Source organism: Ictalurus punctatus, chromosome 1, assembly GCF_001660625.3.
Source record: "Ictalurus punctatus breed USDA103 chromosome 1, Coco_2.0, whole genome shotgun sequence".
Classification (NCBI taxonomy): domain Eukaryota; kingdom Metazoa; phylum Chordata; class Actinopteri; order Siluriformes; family Ictaluridae; genus Ictalurus; species Ictalurus punctatus.
This window is the reverse complement of record NC_030416.2, coordinates 30,694,829-30,715,528: the sequence shown is the minus strand read 5'-3', so window position 1 is coordinate 30,715,528 and position 20,700 is coordinate 30,694,829. Positions and strand designations below refer to the sequence as shown.

General features: G+C 38.0%; 1 protein-coding gene across 1 annotated transcript; it reads right to left on the bottom strand.

The window, feature by feature from the left end:
- Positions 1 to 5,156: 5,156 nt before the first annotated feature.
- tubb6 (tubulin, beta 6 class V) lies at positions 5,157 to 11,745 on the bottom strand. Its single transcript, XM_017480083.3, has 4 exons — positions 11,577 to 11,745; positions 10,286 to 10,394; positions 9,821 to 9,931; positions 5,157 to 7,833 (listed from the first exon to the last, which is right to left on the bottom strand). Exons 1-4 carry the CDS (start codon positions 11,631 to 11,633, stop codon positions 6,770 to 6,772), a joined length of 1,341 nt encoding a protein of 446 aa, XP_017335572.1. The 5' UTR covers positions 11,634 to 11,745; the 3' UTR covers positions 5,157 to 6,769.
- Positions 11,746 to 20,700: the final 8,955 nt, after the last annotated feature.

The window sequence follows — 20,700 nt, the reverse complement described above, 5'->3', positions numbered from 1 at the left end:
ACGCTCTCGTGTCCAATGAAGTAAAATTCTGAGATAAGACAAGGACTGATATTAGGATTCTATCACGATGCTGTTTTGAAAAATGCTTCTTTTTTTTTATCTCAAACTCGTGATAAAGTTCCCAAGTTACTTCAACTCCTCTGATGCTAAATGAGTCATGATAATAAATGGGCCTGAGTATAGACCCTTAACCACTGAACTGCTACTGCTACTAGCTAATATCAATGATAATGGACACATCTGGATTTTATTATGAATAAATTATGTTCACAGAAATCATGAATCCCTTATGCAGGTACAGGATGTTTATGGTTTCTTTTTATTTTAGCTTTAATAGGTGGAGTGGCGACTCTATATTGGCTCTAGGTGTATATACATGTGTGTTTGTGTCATGTTCAGAGTGTATTACTGTCTTGTGCATAGGGTTTCCAGGTTAGGCTCCAGACCTACCTGCACTGTGTCAAAGATAAAGCTCTTACTGAAGATGAATAAATATAAGAACCAGCCCATACAGGATTTCACAGGATTTTGCGGCCAAAAATACATGATTTTGATGCGGCTTTTTGTGTGTGTGGGTTTTTTTTTTTTTTTTCAGAAAACTATTTTATATATACACTATAAAACTGGCAAAATTGCACTTGCACAAAATTGTTTTGCACGGGCTTTAGCAGTGATGTTTGTTGGTAAACAACGCTTGTTGGGGCAGCTGTGACTCAGGTGTTAGAGTGGGTTGTCCACTAATCGTAGGGTTGGTGGTTCGATTCCTGGCCCACGTGACTCCACATGCCGAAGTGTCCTTGGGCAAGACACTGAACCCCAAGTTGCTACCGATGGCAAGTTAGTGTCTTGCATGGCAGCTCTGCTACCATTGGTGTGTGAGTGTGTGTGTGAGACACAGTGTAACGCGCTTTGGATAAAAGCGCTATATAAGTGCAGACCATTTACATTTACCAAATGAGACTTTTTCGCTGTACTCATGTTCGACGCACGTGAATCGAAGAGAGCTTTGGCTGAATGCACGTTATGATGTCACATGACGCGTCTTGGCCCAAATCTGCGGAAAATCTGTGATCATTTTGAAAAATTGCACGTTTCTCCGAATATTTGTGGAGTTTGTGTGTGTTCATTTTTGTGATCGCAAAAATCGCAAAATCCTGGAGGGACCGAAGAACCTGGAAGATTCTGCTCTTTTACCCCACCTGCCCTCCATTAATTAGTGTCTAACACACCTCAGCTTCAACTCATCAGCTCATCAGGAAATCACTAAAATAAAACATAGTATTACACAATACTATAGGATCCGCACTGGCAGGATTTAAAGTTTGAAAACACCGCCATCTGGTGGTCATAAGTCCTCGATCCAGTTTATATTTAATAAGCACAGTCATTGTGCAGTGTGAAATGAATTTACCATGATCAATCGAACATGCTGCCTTTTATTTAAAACATATTTCCACGTTTAGCGCCAATTTCAATCAAGTCAGAGTCTGAAATTAGCATCTTTTCAGATTTGCACTGAAGCTATGATGCTAATGTAGCTAACCAGTAAGAGAAGCCTTCAGTTTATGATTGTGCAAACATGCAGGATGTATAAATCTTCACATACTCACCTCAAACCATGGTAGATTTATCCTCTTGTAAACGCGCGTCAGAGGTCTATGCAGAAGTGAAGATACTTCGTGAATAAAGCCATAATTTTAGTTGCTTTGTGCACACAAAGCTTCCGTGTCACTTCATCAAATGGGGATCGAACCACTGGAGTCACATGGATTACTTTTATGATGCGTTTATGATCTTTTAAAAGCTTGAAAGTTTTGCTTAATTGGACTGTAAACAGAGGGACATAAATCTCCCAGATTTCATTCAAATGTCTTCATTTGTGTTCCGAAAATGAACAAAAGTCTTATGGGTTTGGAACGACATAAGAGTGAATAATTGATGACAGAACATTCATTTTTCAGTGAACTACCCATTTATCATGTGTTATAGATGCAATAAACAGTTGTTCACTCACCAGCCTCTCTTTTTAATAAGATAAAGTTAACAAGACCAAAATAAAATAAAAAAAAGCAGCTTGTGATGTTACTGAGAAACTGCAAAACGCAACATCTTTCACACTGTGCTGGAAAACATCAAGGAACAGATTTACCTCCAACCGTTACAATGCTCTGACACTGGAGACTCCTTCCAAAAAAATGCTAAATAAAAAGTTCCTTATAGAATGTTTTACTGATTTTATATATATTGTTGCTAGATAACAGCACATTCTCAATGAATCAGGTTATTATTGTAGAAATAGATTAGGCAGCGAGTTCCCCATACAAGTCCCAGTGAATTAGTGGTTACTATGAAAACGATGGCATATTAAAATGAGTGCTTTAATATAAACCTAATATTACCAGAGCTGCTGTTAAAGAAACTCCTTTTGAGTAACCAGATGCAAGACTTCAACACTGCTGTGGTGTAATTAAAGAGGTGCATCAGTCCAACACCATCAGTCCAACAGAGGGCACTAAATCAGAAGCACTTCATGTCCTGTAGAACTAAATTCACTGTAATGGACCGGGGCCTTTTTAGGTAATATGTTTGTGACTGCAGTCTGAGGCCATAAAGGGGGGCTGGATTGTGGGGTTTTTTTTTTGTTTTTTTTCCAGCTTTGGGAACAAATGAGGAGGGGAAATCCTACAAACAAAGCCTCTACTACTGCTGCTTATCATAATCAAGAGAATATACAGGATAGTCTACAGGAATCGACAGTATTACTTTTGTTAATTGCACATACCCATTAAGTCTTTAACTAATCGTTAACAATACATGTGGCATAGCTCCATGGCAATGTGTTAGTGTTATGTTAGTGTAGTGTTATTTCATGTCGATTATAGCCTCTGTTGCTTTGAGACTTCATATTCTCCATTGTGTATTCTTTGTGATTTTATGTGAATAACACTAACACGCCTTGAAATACAGTGTATACAGCCAGACATCAGCACTAAGGCCGTTACAAGTGGGTTAAATTAAGAATTTGTAAACATTTTTAAACTTTTCAACTCTGTGCTTCGTTCCTTAGCACACAGTAAGTAAAATGTTCACTAAGCAACATTACAAATGAAAAAAAATTTTTTTAAAAATTTAAAAAGCACATGATTTGTTGACACACTTTAAGCTAGGGACAAAAGCGTTTACACACTGGGAAGAAAAAGTTACACAGTGTAACGAGGCTGGAAGTGTAATATACTGGTCATTTCCTGTCTGAACCCCAGTGTGTTTCAGGATCTGGTGTATTTCACTGTGACTATGACTCACCGGAGCAGATCCACACGCAGAGTGTGCTGTGGTATAAACAGTTCTGGAGAAGCAATAAAACATCCAAGAGGGAGAATTACACTCCCGGTGTCCAGCACCTACTGCGAAAATCACCAACCCCTGCCAACATACCGTCTCACTGCTCTCTGCTCATACAGAGATTACATTTTATATTGTGTAGATATATGGGGGTTAGGTTTTAGGAAAATAGTTTACACAGCTGTTCATGAGGAATGGCCTGTGGATTTGAATGACTAGGAAGGAAGCCCCTCATGCACTTACTGGTTTGTCATATATAGGACAGGATAGCTAAAGTTTTCACATTTAAGCAAACTAATTAGCAGTGTATTTGCAGAATATAATGTTTAGGCTTTTTACTGTTCAATAATATGCAGTGCGCATCATTCTTGCAGTCTTCATTCTTTTGGGAAAGTATGCGTGAGACAGAGTCTTTAATATCAAAGTAAGACCCAGGATATGTTGTCTTTAAAGCTGTAAACTTTTTTTTGTAGCCAGGGACATTCCTGTGACTAAGAGTAAAAAATATTCCACAGACCCCCTCAGAATGAATTTATTTCATGAACAATATTTAAATATTACAAATATTTCTCTCTTTTTTTTTTGTTCTATAGAGCTTTCTGTTCCCAAACTTTCCTGCAATATAACACAATTAGGTCAGAGTTGACTTTGGTGCTTGGACCCCTAAATATAGTAACTTTGATAATAGGGGTTGTGATTTACACCAGGGGTTCCCAAACTTTTCCAGGGCAAGGCCCCCCAAATGGCATTAACATTTGACCGAGGCCCCCCTTGTGCAAGATGTCTTTAAAACACATAAAAAAATACAGACTTCTGAATATATCCCCTTTTTTTATTATTAATAATTACATCTTACATCACATTACATAAGGAATTGATTGTGTGTGTGGTTGTCTGAGAGTGAGAAAGAGAAAACCTACTAGTGGGATGGATGGGCACACCGAATTGTTGAGGCCCCCCGGTGGCCCCCACTTTGAAAACCACTGATTTACACCACCGTAACTCCTTTAGATGACACTACATTATTTTCTGCACTTGTTTTACGTTTTCTCCATTAATGATGGGGTAATGAGCTTTTAAAAGGTTGAAAACGTTCATCTGGATTTTCTTCACATGGAAAATCTCTGTACTCTGTACTGCCACCAATCTACCAAGTCAATCCTACCAATATGATTTTGGGAAGTGGATGAAACCAGTGAACCCAGAGAAAACCTAGACAAACAGGGGAGAAGAGGTGAAAATTCACACAGACCGTTCACAACTTTAGCTCCGGATCAAACCCGTGACCCTGGTGGTGCAATATGGTAACATTACATGCTTTAGCTACTATACTGCCTTAGAGGAACATTAGTAATGGTTTATCATAATTACCATAACTCTAAAAATTCAGTAAATCTAAAAGCAATAGTGTGAAGTGATAATGTAACAAAGAAGTATAATAATAATGGCACATTGTGATGACCGATTGCTTGTTTCTGATGGTTGTCTGTTTTTGTGTGATGGTTGCATTAAAAAAAAACTGCAACCATGCTTCTCCCATTTTAAAATGTCTGCCTAAAACTTGACTTTTCTCCTAATAGATTTGTTTTCTTCTTTTTTCTCACTTTGGGTTTTAGACAGGAGCTATAAAATGCATTACTAAATGTATTATTAACATTATTTTTAAGAGAAAGGAGCAGAGCTGAGCAACTTTACGGTAATATTACAAATTATAGTTTTGTTGAAATGCCTTTCAAATATATATAATGATATTATATACACACACACACACACACACACACACACACACACACACACACATTACCGGTCAAAAATTTAGAAACAGTCATTCTTTATTAAAAAAATTTTCCCCACATTTTAGAATAATAATAAAGTCATCAAGACTCTGGAGTAACACAAATGGAACTATGGGAATTATGCTGTGATAAAAAATCCAAAATAAATCAAAATAATTTAATATTTTAGCATCTTCAAAATAAATACCCCTTTTGCAGAGAATTTCCAGAAATGTATTCTTGGCATTTTCTCGACCGATTTGTTGAGGAATTTCCCTGAGATGCTTTTTAAACAGTATTAAAGGAGTTCACACCGACGCTGGACACTTATCGGCTGCTTTTCAGAATATTTCGCTCCAAGTCGTCCATTTTAAAAAAAATAAATAAATATAAAAAAAGATCCTTTTGTAAATAAAATGTTAGTTTTCTAATGAATATGTCGGCACAATTATTTTTGTCTACAACACCGATTTCAAACATTTAAATCACACACCTTCAGATCAAAAGCTTTTTAACATCATGAGAAACATTTCAGTCGAGTGTCCACAAACTTTTGACTGGTAGTGTATATCTAATCCAAGTACAAAGTTTCATTGTTTTTTGGGGTAAAAAGTTTTAATAAATGTTTAAACCTGCTGGATAATCTAGGATCTAATCTAGCTCAGAGCAGCATTTCCCTGCTGTGTCATTAAAAACCACGCCCTGTCCTACTGAATCCACTCCAGCTGTTAGGTATTTGACAGAACCAGAGTGCACATGGCAAAATGTCTTTCTTCTCTGGACTGTAATATGGAGCTGAAGGATACATTTCTTTTTGTTCCATTCGTCTGTCTATCCCCTCTATGCCATTCTCTGGTTATTAGGTCATCTGGAAAATAGAGTCCAGAAAAATTATAGTCCACATCTGTAAAGGAATACTTACTCAGTGGTTTTTTCCCCCCATTGCTGTATGTGTGAATGGTTTGCATTGTTAAAACACAAAAAGGTAATTCTCCTGATGACAGGACTGCACCCTGCTGCATCAGTCATTGTGTTGCACTACAAATAGTTCTGTCGAGACTGGACTTCCTCTATTGTTTGTTGCACAGCACTGAATGAGGAATGCCTTGCTCAGCAGCTGTTGGGGGATAACCGAGGCCATGGTGAGCAGGATTTATATCCTCTCTAGGCACATCTGCTATAAAGTCATGAGCGGAAATGAACAAAAGGATTTGGCATTAGAGTGACTGACGCAGAGTTCACTTCCTCAATGCCAACGCAAAACCGAGCTTCACGCCAGCGTGGCGATAGAAATATTATCTGGCCGGTGATTTTCTGCAGAATATCCTGTCTGTTTAGCTCATTAGGTCATGGAGTAGGTCAGTGAGTAAGCTCCAGTCCTGCTATAATTGTACATGTGGTTGCAGTGTCTGTGGAAACAATGACTTCTGCATTGTTTTAGAACTATTTATAAATATTAAAGAATAAAAACAGATCTCTTCAAATTTCAGGAATATTTATTTTCCTAGTGTTGACTAGGGTCTTACATTTAAAAAAAAAAAAAAAAAAAAAAAAATTAAATCACAGCTTAAAGAGAAAAAAACAAAACAAAACCCACATAATGTTAAATGTGTGCGCACAATGTGAGTGACGAAAGTATCAGCCTACAGGGTTCACTCATTGACTTCCTCCTCATCCTCATCGAAAGCATCTTCGCCATCGTTGGCTGTAGCCTCTTGGTACTGCTGGTACTCAGACACCAGGTCGTTCATGTTGCTCTCGGCCTCTGTAAACTCCATCTCGTCCATGCCTTCTCCGGTGAACCAGTGCAGAAAGGCTTTTCGTCGAAACATAGCAGAGAACTGCTCAGAGATACGCTTGAACAGCTCCTGGATAGCCGTGCTGTTGCCAATGAAAGTGGACGCCATCTTGAGTCCCCTGGGTGGGATGTCACACACAGCCACTTTGACGTTGTTGGGGATCCACTCAACAAAGTAGCTGCTGTTTTTGTTCTGGATGGCGAGCATTTGCTCATCCACTTCCTTCATGGACATGGGGCCTCGGAAGACGGTGGCCACGGTCAGGTAGCGGCCGTGACGCGGGTCACATGCAGCCATCATGTTCTTAGCATCGAACATCTGCTGTGTTAATTCAGGCACGGTGAGGGCACGGTACTGCTGACTCCCCCTAGCGGTCAGTGGGGCAAAACCGGGCATGAAGAAGTGCAGGCGTGGGAAGGGAACCATGTTTACAGCCAGCTTGCGGAGATCTGCGTTCAGTTGACCAGGGAAGCGCAGCGAGGTGGTGACTCCACTCATGGTGGCTGAAACCAGGTGATTAAGATCACCATACGTTGGCGTCGTGAGCTTGAGTGTGCGGAAACAGATGTCGTAAAGTGCTTCGTTATCAATGCAGTACGTCTCGTCCGTGTTCTCCACCAGCTGGTGCACAGACAGTGTGGCGTTATAAGGCTCCACCACTGTATCGGACACTTTGGGTGAGGGCATGACACTGAAGGTGTTCATGATGCGGTCCGGATATTCTTCACGGATTTTACTGATGAGCAGCGTGCCCATGCCTGAACCAGTGCCACCTCCCAGCGAGTGGGTGAGCTGAAAGCCCTGGAGGCAGTCGCAGTGCTCACACTCCTTCCTCACTATGTCCAGCACTGAGTCCACAAGCTCGGCTCCTTCTGTGTAGTGCCCTTTCGCCCAGTTATTCCCTGCACCTGTCTGTCCTGCAGCGGCAACGAAAACAAAGCGTTAGACCAAACAAAAAAAAATAAGGGAATTCAATCACTCCACACACCCCCCCCATAGCAGTTAGAGATATCCATGTGCCAATTGTTTCCCATTTATCATTCAGACTACGAAGTATTAGCAATGCACGGCTGTCCGGGAAAATTCCATAGGCTTCTGTGCACTGTTAAAGAAAACTGTTAGACAGAGATTTTACGGCGGAGTATGCGAGTTATCTTACTGTACATCAAAGAAATATTTTGTGATGACGTCATCTTTTCTTGTAAAAACTAATGGCCCTTTATTCAAACTCATTTTATTTTTGTATATTGTAAGTGACAGATAATGGACTGCATGGTTTTCATTTTCCATTCGTTCATATCGAGTGTGGAAAGTCTACTGTGATGGTTCAAAGGCATGAACTGTGTAATGTATCGGACCTACAAAAACGGTTAGATCACCCTGGAGGTCTAAAGGATATCAAACATGCACGTCTATATCTGAAACTGCTTATATTAATTACAAAATCAGTGCTTTATACGTCTTCTTATACACCTAGTATACAAGCAAGAATGTTTTTGGGTTCTTGAATATACACTATATTTGGAAATGGGTAGCCTGGCTCATCTTTTAAAATATTTCAGCTACAACATAGCCATGTACATCTTCTGTGTGTTAGAGAAGTCAGTATTGGTACTGGATCACAAGTTTAGTAGGTATGGAGTTAGATTTGGAGCTTTTTAATTACAGTTGTTAAGAAGCCAGCTAAACCATGTGAGGTTTAGTCCTCAATGGAAACTAATTCAGGAGAAAAGAATGCAGACAAGTATACAAACCAAGTTTATGACCACTAGTTAGCATCATGCATGCTGAAGTCATCCCACACTTGCCTCAGTCAAGATTGTTGGCTAAAATCCAAAATCCACCCATAGTTCAACAATGACAATGAAACTGTAAAGGTTTAACAATGCATTATATCATGAGTTCTCATCAGTTATGTAATAAGAATGACGTGTGGCAAACGATTACACACAAGCACTTACTAAACAGTAAGCCTTTCTTCAAACCAATAAAAACACTAAACTTATGGTAAATAAGCAACCTCTTGAATTCATTACCCCATGACTGTACTTCACACGCCCCTTGTAATATGATTTATATGAATGAGTCAGCGAATCAGCCAGTGATCAAATCTAGGGTGTAATCACCTGCTGAAAAGTCATCTGCATGAAGCTACAGTTTGGGCTAGAAAGAAATCAGCCCCAGCCTCACTTCATACCATTCTGTGCATTTTTGCTTACGATCAATTGTAATGGTGATGCCCTGGGTTCCAGAACAGTCCAAAATAATCCACCTTAAGACATTTGCTTACAACAAATAGCCCTGATAGCCCATGTATACCCTTGCTAGATCAGATCATTTAGATATGAACAGCTAAACATCAGAACAAATCTGCATTTAACCTGCAAAATTTAATATATCTATTAAATACATATGATCATCTTTGCAAATGATATGGTCAACCAGATCACTCCAAGAATATACTCTAGTGCTTCAGGAACTAGGTGGATGCTGAATACAAGCACACATTTTCATCATATATTATATTATAAAAAACCAGGAGCTGTTGTATGCTGATTAAATTGGTCAGGTAAGTGTTAGAGAGAGCAAACATCTGGAATTCATATGGTTCTGGTAAAACGTTTTTAACCAGACTTGGACAGCATTCATATTACATCAGCCATTTCCACACACCAACTCACTAATATTTTATTCATTTGAAAGATGCAATCAAAGCAACTTTTAAGGAAGTAAGAACATAAATGAAGCATGGACATGAGGGTTAGCGGACTTGCTCAAGGGCCCACCAGTGTCTTTTCTGGTCATGCTGGGATTTGTATATACAACCTAGTGTGTCAGAACGTTTAATCACTGAACTACCACAGTCTAGCACCCTAGAACACAGTTTGGGAAAGGAAAACTCACCAAAGATGAAATTATCAGGTCTAAAGAGCTGTCCAAATGTCCCAGATCGGACACTGTCCATCGTCCCCGGCTCCAGATCCACCAGTATGGCTCGAGGTACAAACTTATGTGCTACAAAAACAATACACGCAGCCACACAGGCAGACTGTATAATTCTATTCACTGGGTTATTTTCCATTTAGACCATTTATTTACATCCAAGAAAAGTAGAAACACACTCATGTCAGTATCAGTATGATGGTTCAGTGCTGAAACAGAAACCTGCATTCAAACATACGGCAAACATTTTAACGTTAGGGTTCGGGAGCTGAATACATTCTTTTAGAGTGACGACACGATTAAAGGATGGAGTCCAGTCGCAGTGAGGGCTAGAGATATTGGTCTGGTATGTGTGTGGGAATGGGGGACATTCAACAAGGACGCTGATTCATACGTTCACACACTCGCACAGTATCATATACTCACAGCTCGCCGCATTGTAGTACACGTTAATTCTCTCCAGCTGAAGGACAGAGTCTCCCACATAGTTGCCTGCTGGGTCAATGCCATGTTCATCACTTATGACTTCCCAAAACTGAGTGTGACAAAAAAAAATAAACACACAACAAGTGAGAACACAACTCTTGAACAAACTTTACTGCCTTCAAGATTTGGAAACACGTTCAGATCTGTCCTAAACCGCATACTAATATTGTGAAATAGACCAGCACCAAAGTTCCAACAGGTACGGTACTAGTTTAGTAGGCGACCGAAAGTCAAGCCTATTATCTATTTAAGCATCATAGATCAGGCAAATACACTTTTGAAAAATAAATAAATAAATAAATAAATAAATAGTTCCTCGTGAGATACTTATGGATTCTTATCAGAAAGGGTTTTTTGAATGCTCTCTGATAGTGTAGGGTTCTACAAGCAATATATAATGGCTTCTATAGAGGGACAACCTAAAGAACCCGTAAATGTTTCCGGATTTAACTTTTATGCCCTAGGAGTCCTTCATTTCCACATAATCTGTGATGGAGTGTATGGCAAACAAATCAGAATCAAGTGAATGCATTAGGGTTAAGGTGTTCTCATAATGATAAAGGATAAGCTTGAGACATGGTTTCATATTAGATTTTTTTTTTTTTTTTTTTTCACCCTTATCATTTAATATTAAAGGAACAGAAGCTAAAATGAGGTCATAAACTTGAGTTGTGAAGTAATGTCTGAAAAAGAGAGAGAGAGAGAGAGAGAGAGAGAGAGAGAGAAAGAAATCCACCTCACAAAATGAATTTTATTTTCTTTTTATTTGGGTGTTTAACTGTGGGACTTTATTCTCCTACCTAATCATTGAATGTATCTCAATGTATCTCCACCCCTTCCTTTGTCTGGTTGTGCCATCATACAAACTTTATATGGTGGGTTATAAATCTAAAACTTGTGAAATGTAACAGTTTTCATTCATATGGCTGTACAACAAGCACAGTAAATATAAACTGAAATTATACCCGTGTATTTGGACACAGTTGTTACATCCAGAGTGGTATGGGGTTTGGGACAAAACCTGCCACACCCTTAAGCAGCTGATCAACTTGCATTACACATGCAGTGTATAACAGGTGAAATCTATAGTTGTCGAGTCCTAATAACACAGTAGTTTAATTATAATAATATTAATACTAAAGGGGAATATATAATGACCCCTTTTCTACATGTTTTTTTTATTATGAATTAAAGTAAATAAAAGAAAAGAGAAGCGTAAAGAGGTGTTTACCTTAGTGCCGATCTGATTGCCGCATTGTCCGGCTTGTATATGAACTATTTCTCTCATTTCTGCTGTTAGTCTTAAATCTGTAACACACTTCTGTCTGAGTCTCAGTGCTGAATGAACTCTGAGCTGCTCTGTGCTAATATAAACTCTCTCTCTCTCTCTCTCTCTCTCTCTCTCTCTCTCTCTCGGCAGCACGTCCTTTTCTACATGAAGTGCACTACGTAGTGTGTATAAGTCATTATTTATATGGCCACATGTAGTGCACTTGAATGAGGAGTAGTGAGCTGTCTGGAACCCAGCCTTTTCGAGCGCCTCTTAAAGCCCCGCCCACAACAGCTGTCTCAGGTTTGTGACACATCAAACCTCCAATCAAAACCTCGAATTAGCTGATAGGCCAGCACAATGGGGTGATGTTGTTGTAATAATAATAATAATAATAATAATAATTATTGACAAACTGCTGCTCTTTCTTTCCTTAAAACAACATCAACAATAATAATAATTATCATTATGATTATAAAGTTGATGGTGGTGATGAACTACCGGCCCTTCTTTCCTCATAAAATAAAATAAAATAAAATAAAATAAATAAATAAATAAATAAATAAATAAATAATAGTTATTATGAGTAAAGAAAGCACCGGTAGTTCATCATCATCATCATCATCATCATCATTATTATTATTATTATTATTATTATTACAAACTGCCTGCTCATTCTTTCCTTAAAACAACAACAACAATAATATTAATATTAATAATAATAATAATAATAATAACAGTAATAATAATGATGATGATGATGATGAACTACTGGCTCTTTCTTTCCTCATAATAATAATAATAATAATAATACATCAAAAGTTGGGACGCTGTTTAAAATGTAAATAAATGTAAATAAAAACAGAATGTAATGATTTGCAAATCTCATAAACTCATATGTTATTCACAATAAAACACAGAAAACCTATCGAATGTTTAAACTGAGAAAATGTACAATTTTAAGGAAGAAATAAGGTAATTTTGAATTTGATGGCTGAAACATGTCTCGGGGCAACAAAAGGCTGGATAAGTAAGTGTTACTAAAAAGAAACAGCTGGAGGTTAATTTGCAACAGGTCAGTAACGTGATTGGGTATAAAAAGGGTGTCTTCTACTGTGAATAACATATGGGTTTATAAGATTTGCAAATCATTGCATTCTGTTTTTATTTACATTTTACTCAACATCCCAACTTTTTGTAATAATAATAATAATAATAATAATAATAACAATAATAGCTTCTCTCACCTTTTTTATAAACTCTCACAAAGTCAAAATATCTTGCTGGATAATGAAGACGTCTCTACAGTAAAGGACAACTGTACTGTAAAACAGTGATGTGAATACAACAACATGCACATTCTTACTGCTGAGGCAACGTGGTTCTTCTAAAATGTGGAGTTCTTCTAAAGCTTTAGAGCACTTAGCTGCAGAACAGGTTATGAGAGGTGAATTTGCATACCCCTTAGGACAAAATGAATAGTAAAAAAATAAAATAACAACAGTATAAAAGTTTGCATCATTTTTTAAAATGTTGTAAGAATATATTATTCTCCCTAACTACCTTCTTCACATCAGCTCTGGAGATTTGTGTGGCATAGCAAAATGTTCGCTTTCATTTAGTTATTCGCCAGCAGATTTTTTTCCCCAGTCGATTTTGGTGTATATTTTAGATTTCTGTATTGTTGCTGGATACATTCACATATTATTTTTTCAAATTTTTCCTAATTTCTCCATGGATATATTATATAGATAGAGTGATTTTTTTTTTTATTTTGCATTTTTCAACTAGAAACCAAATCAAACTATATCCATTGTGTGTGTGTGTGTGTGTGTGTGTGTGTGTGTGTGTGATTCATAGATTTAAAAGATACAGAGAGCGCTCTAGATTGCAATGATTCGTGCACTAATGCTTTAATCGCTAAGAAGAGATATTCAGTATCTATTAAATGGCACCAGCTCCACACCTCTGCAATCTACAGTGCCAGAGAAAGAGACGGCAGATCCTGGCCATTTTAGTCGACTTTGGAGCTCTAGTTCCAGCTAACATGACACCCAGAGCATGTCTCAGACATGTCTCAGAGCTAATTATGTTTCAGACGAGCATGTTCCCCAGTCCCCAGTTTAAAGACCTTGTTTACTCAATCGATTACATTTTTGGAGATGCTCCTAGACCAGTTCTCAGTTTGAAGCTCTTACAACATATAGTCACATAGAGCAAAAAAAAGTAACCCTATACATTTTTTACATAATGTGTATGCATAGACTAGACTAAAATAGACTAGCAGTCTATTCTACACATAGTGGTACAGGTTATTGTTTCCTGTGTTGGACACCATATTGGTAACACCATGGCGGTATAGAAGTGCACGTATATTTCCGGTTCTTTCTTTCTTTTATAACTTCAACAAGTCCTTCATTCAGATCCTCCATTTTCTTTGTTTGTTTGTTTGTTTCTTTCTTTTTTTATATTGTATACCATACAGAAACAGACAGCATGAGAACTGGTCACAAAGATTAACACATATCCCACTACCCAACCATGCACACACACACACACACACACAGAAATCAAACACAATGCCCCTTTAATAAAAAGGTTGATTGTGAGCTGATTAATCAGCTTAAAACTGATGGTTAATGAGCAGATTGGGGAACAGGGCCTCATACAAAATTAAGAAAAACTCAAATCTCCTCAGAGCATAGTGATCTAATCAGGTTGCTGGTGCTCTCTCTCTCTCTCTCTCTCTCTCTCTCTCTCTCACACACACACACACACACACACACACACACACAAACACACGCACACATTCATTGCTTTTAGCTCCACAGAATTTTACATTTAGTGCATTATTCAGTAAAATGGATAGTTTAGGGCAGACATTTTGAGTCATCCTTAAAATTTGTTTCATTCATTTGTGATATGAATTGTTGTTCATGATCTATTATAACATGTGTATGAATTCTCTTCATTATCCAAATTTGTAGCATTACTATGAACATCTCAGCGTACACCACTCTTCATAGCAGTGCTGTAAAGTAATGACTCTGTCGTCTTCTCCGACCTGTTGACTCTGACATGTTGTGGCAAAGGCTTCAGCTGTTTCCATCGATCCAGAGAAAGCAGGGTTTATCAGCTCAGCTGAGAGAACGAGCAGAAGCACTTCACTCACACTGAGATGGAACATATGGTCAAGAGAAATTCCTGTGGGCATACTTATCAGTCTGATTTCTTACACCACACAGGAGTATTAGTACGTTTCAAGCTGCTGGTTTTGAAAGTTTCAACACACAAACACCGGTAAACTTTAATCATTTAATATGCACTTTTTAAATATATGATTCCTTTCCTGTTATTAGTAAACATACTTTATATATTTATACTTCCATCAAAAATGTACTTGCATCAGCTATCATATGAGAAGGAGTAAATCTCATAGATAGTAGCTTTAACAGTAAAGAGCCCAGAAAATCTTCTGGGTTCACCCTGTACTGGTCGCAGCTTATCCCACTAATTTTATTTCTCCTTGGCTGCCTGAAACTCAACAAGACCTGTTAAGGAAGGATTTAATTAATCAGAAATATTCATTTGGTTAAATTACATGTTAAATTAACAAACAGCAATGATGTGAGGGAAAGAAATGTAAAAACGAGAGCATTTTTAGTATAATGGGCCCCCTGGTGGCAGAGTAGCAGCAGTTTGGACATTTGCATGCGTAACACAGCAGGGACAATAGGGACAAACAAGACATGCAACATAATCATGTATATTTTAAATAAAGCAGTGTTCTGTACTTTGCTTGGTATAGGCAAAAGTGTTAAAAATGACTCTCATGGTACATCGCCAGAGCAATATATGTAGAAACTCCTACTTTTGAAACTATTTGGCCTTGGCAGAAAGTGAGATGTTTGGCAGAAACTCAAGACTGATCATCACCCTGAGAGCATACAGCCTCACAGAGAAGCATGGGGGTGGTAACATCATGTTGCTACTCATGGTCTCTTGCTTCTCTGAATGATGGCCCCCTTCCCTGATCACTGACCTTTGGTGGATGGCCTTCTCTAGGCAGAGTCTTATTTTCTGCCATATTCTATACATTTTAATAATAGTTTCATGAAACTGTTTGTTTGGTATGTTCTCTAACAAACTCTGGGGCCGTCCAGGAACAGGTGTGTTTACACTGAGATTTTGGGGGTTTCACAGTAACAGGGGTGAATACTAGTGCAATCACAATGTTTACATTTTATAGAATTTTGAAAATATTTTTATATTCATGGACTATTTTGTTTAGATCCGTGACATATAATCTCAGTCAATTCATTTCACGGTTATAACGCAACAAAAGTCCAGGTGAGGTGAATATTTATGCAAAGCACTGTAAATAATGTTTTCATTGCACATTGATGTCCAGTATTTATATTTTCATTCTGCTGGGTGGAACATGTGGAGTCCTCCATTCCATCTATTTAAAAAAAAGTGAGACTAGTGATTTAATCAATTTCAAATAAAATTAAGAGCGCCGGAAAATGTGGTCTCTATGTGACCTGATGCAGATTCTGGGTGGGTGAAATTTGTCAGTGTACTGTATAAGCAGGATATGGGTACACATGGAGTTTTCCTTTACTGACACTTCAGGACATTTATCAGTCCTTCCAGGATGCTGCGATTTTGCAATTGCAGAAATGAATGCAAAATCAAGCATACTCCACAATATTCTGAGGAGCTTGCAATTTTTCAAAATGGCCGCAGATTTTCCGCAGATTTGGGCCAAGACGTGTCATGTGACGTCATCACGACACGCATTCGGTCAAAGCCCTCTACGATTCACATGTGTCGAACATGAGTACAGCTAAAAGGTTTTATTTACCAACAAACATCACTGTGAAAGACCTCATGGAACTGCAATTTCGCTAATTGAAGTAGTGTTCTGCAAAAAAAAAAAAAAAAAGAAGAAGAATAAAAAACCCCACAAGTTGCATCACAAATTTTGAAGAAAAGCATTTTTGGGCACAACATTCACACAAAAAAAAAACTCTAAATCCTGTACTGACTGATGTATAATGATCATTTGAGCCACACATTACCCCATTAATGCTGGACAAACGCTACATGTTCTAGACACTCTTAGTGGATGCAAAATCAAGCAGAGACGCTTGAGTAGAGACACACATCCAGACCTTATCTGTATGGAGGCCATTAGCATATGCATTAGCAGATGGTGTAAAAGTGATAAATGAAAATACAGTAGGTGAACAAAGAAACTTAAGAAAATCCAAATTTGCATAGAACACTGCCAAAGACTGGGTTTTCTGCTGGAATCATTCCAATGTCTCCAAACCTATATTACATTTTCATGGAACACTAAGACAGCAACTAATAAAAATATACTAGATATTTGATTTTGGAAATACCTCCTGGAACAGCTGTGATCACTGTTAAGAAGTCACATACGAACATTGTATGAAGACATGACTAGAGCTTCACAGCGGTGGTCTGGCACCACAAAACTGCCATCTGGATTGTTGGGGTTGATCCCATTGTTGTTCTAAGGCTGGCTTTTGTATAATGGTGGCAGTAGCAGTTGTGCAAAGGCACCATTATATAAAGATTTAGCTGCTCTTGTGATTGTTTGACTTGTATTAGGAGGCTTATAGAAATTCCTGATGCATACCAGATAGGATCCTGAACCATGAAGATTATTTTGATGAGATAAGAATGTCTGTAAAATGTTGTAAATGTCGTTGCTAGAAATATACATTACCTGACTACTTAAGCACAAGCTTGTTCTTTTTCTTCAGGTTCTTTTGGAGAAATAAAGGATTAGCACCTTATTTCTGAAAATAAAGTTTCACAACTGTATTCATTTCACAATTATTCATTGTGTTTATGGTTTATTTGCACAATCTTGCTCCAGCTTTATCTTCTCTTGAGTCCTTTCTTTTCCCCACTATTGGGCTGTTTGTATATTTCCTGACCTTTGTCTGTTTTATGGTTTTGAGACCAATCTTGCCCTTTGGTTTTGTTTACTATATTCATGTAATAAACTCAAATCTGCATTTCTATACAAGTGATCTGTGATTTCATGACATTTAGCAGTATAAGAGAGTTTCAATTAATAGCAAATAGCAGGCATCAGAAAGAAAATAAATGTCATTGGTTCATCGTGTCAGCACAATTGTCAGTAAAATATAAAAACACCTTACATTTAAGGTCTCAGAAACATTGGAACGCTGAAAAAGAGGAGGTATCTCAATGTCCTTGAAGTGGCCTTGTCACTCTCTGGAGCACATGGCACTTCTACGTGTTGATAAGACTTGACTGAACAGCTTGCTGTTTCCTTTGGAAGCATTTGCAGTGAACAGTTTCTTACAGTCAAGTATAATGCCTTCCAAAGTAGTATACAGTAGATCTTCATATCTGCCGGGGAGTAAAGGAGCACTAAATGTGAAGGCGATTCAGGTATTTTTTTTTTTAATTGTCATGAAGAATTTCATCATCCTGTCTTGAAATTTTCGTAATGCCCAGAGCATCCCATCAGCAAAATCATTAGCGTTAGTTACATTCACATCAGCCGCAGCAGACACTGAATTACAGCTGAAATCCCCTTTGTAACCATATCCAAGTGACGAACACGGGGTCTCGCAGAAGCCTGTTGTGGGTCATGCAGTTTCATGTTCTCATTAGCTTTTGGGCAACATCTATAATTATCTATAAAGGATACAATTAGTTAGCAATTAATAAATCTTTATTCAGTTTATTGTGTAGTAGAATAGAATAAGACCCTTTATTTTTCACGTATACATTACTGTATAGTCATTTTTTTCTTGTTCTCCACAAAGCCCAGCTTGTTAGGAAGCTGGGGTCAGAGCACAGGTTTAGCCATGATACAGCACCCTTATTGTGTGCTCTAGTGTAAAGCCTTCCCAGAAGAGTGGAGCTTAGTGGTTAGCACGTTCACCTCACACCTCCAGGGTTGGGGTGTTCGAATCCTGCTGCTTCCCTGTGTGTGCGGAGCTCATGTTCTTCTCCCTGTGCAGGTGGGGTTTCCTCCAGATACTCCAGTTTCCTGCCCAAGTCCAAAGACATGCATGGTAGGCTGATTGTCAGTAGTGTATGAATGGGTGTGTGAATGTGCATGTGAGTGGACCTGCGATGGATCGGCACCCCATCCAGGGTGTACCCCTCCTTGTACCCCATGCTCCCTCGGATAGGCTCCAGGTTCCCCACGACCCTGTTGGATAAGTGGTACAGCAGATGGATGGATGGATGGATGGATGGATGGAGTCAGTCGTACACAGACATTTGGCCACATATTGTATTTAAAATTCAGTGAATCACATCCCAATCCACCATGGGCATAAAATAATGGAAATAAATACTGAAATAAAATGAATCAAATCTGTCTTTGCTTGCTTTTTCTGAAGTGTTCGGATGTTTTAATGTATAAATTTTGAATCTGAATCTGATTCACTGTATTTGAAATGCAGCGTAGCCACCAAGTATTGGATTTCTGATCATTTTAGAACTGAATTCATATTTAAAGCTTTGTATACAAAACTTTATATATATATATATATATATATATATATATATATATATATATATATATATATATATATATATATATATATATAATATATATATATATAATTCTCATTCTGTATCGAGTCTTTAATTGTAATTAACAAATATTATAATTTTTCATTTTTATGAACAAACAAACAAACAAAAACAAAAAAAGATTGACGTTTCTTCACTTCCATCGCAACGCATTGATTACGTCATTACTCAGTGTCAAGGCTTTCGAACTTCGAGCGTCCTTGTCCTGACTTCCTTACCGTACTTCTAGACGAAACCATCACTGAATAGGTGAGTTTTAAAATGTTCGTTTGGACAATATAACATTTTCAACTACAGATTGCATTTTATACATTTCTACTGTCGTGGAACTTAGACAACACTCGCAGACGTGTCCTCTGGAGGTAAACTTTCATGTCTGCTGAGGCTTCTTGGTATATTTTTCAAGTTACAAAATCCCGTTGTAGTCCAGACATTGTCACCCATTGAGAACAAAAGGCAGGGAAAGCAGAAAAGGTTTCTCGTAGCACAACCACACAGCCAGTCTTCCCGATTGAAAAGAGCGTGTTATCTTCTGTCCCGTCGTTTGTCGCAAATATTTTAGCTCCAGCATCGGTCTTCCATTATTTATCACTTCCAGTTTTGATTGAAAGTTCAGTTTTGAGAAATGTTTTAGCTTATATATATAATCTTCCATTTTTGCAGTCAGGGCAAAAAATAAAAACAAACGGACTGATGCGGTGCACTTAACTTTCTCAACTTGAATTTTGTAACTAGCATATTCCCCACAATGCCATTTGTATGTAATACGTGAAGAAGAACAAGCCCGTATGCTCACACACACCCCCTCCAGTGAGGCAGGGGTACTGGCTGCCTCCCCTCCTGCTTTTCACTGCGGTGTTATGTCAGATCAGCAAGACTAATATGTTATACATATACGTGAAATACATGACATAGACTAAGGAATGTGAGGACATATAATAAAAGTGTGTACAAACATTACATTGGTTACATACAGAGAGATTAATTGCATTTGCTCAAGTTGAGAAAAAAAAATGAGCAGCTCAACCCAGTTTGTGAGGGATTGCGCAATCCGAGAGGAGGCTCAGCTCGACGCTGCCTCCTTTCGCGTCTTTCCCCCGTATTTGAACAGGAAAATACACAAATTCAGCGATATTGACTATAAAAATCATTGGAATGATTGGAATCATACAATAATTACATTTCTATCACAGATCAGTGTACAATTATTTATTTATTTATTTTAATCATTATTTGGTTTTTTTTACATTTCATGATGATACAGGGGAGGCACTGCTTCCCCTGCCTCCTCTGACTGCACGTGACCACTGACTCCATTGACTCAATGGGGCATGCCACTCCACTTGATAATAATCCGCCGTAAAAATACTGCTCCTCTTGCACTTCTTAATAAGTACTCTCTTTACTTATTCATTGCTTGAACCGGACTCTTTCTGTTAGAAAATATTTTTACCGTTATTATCTC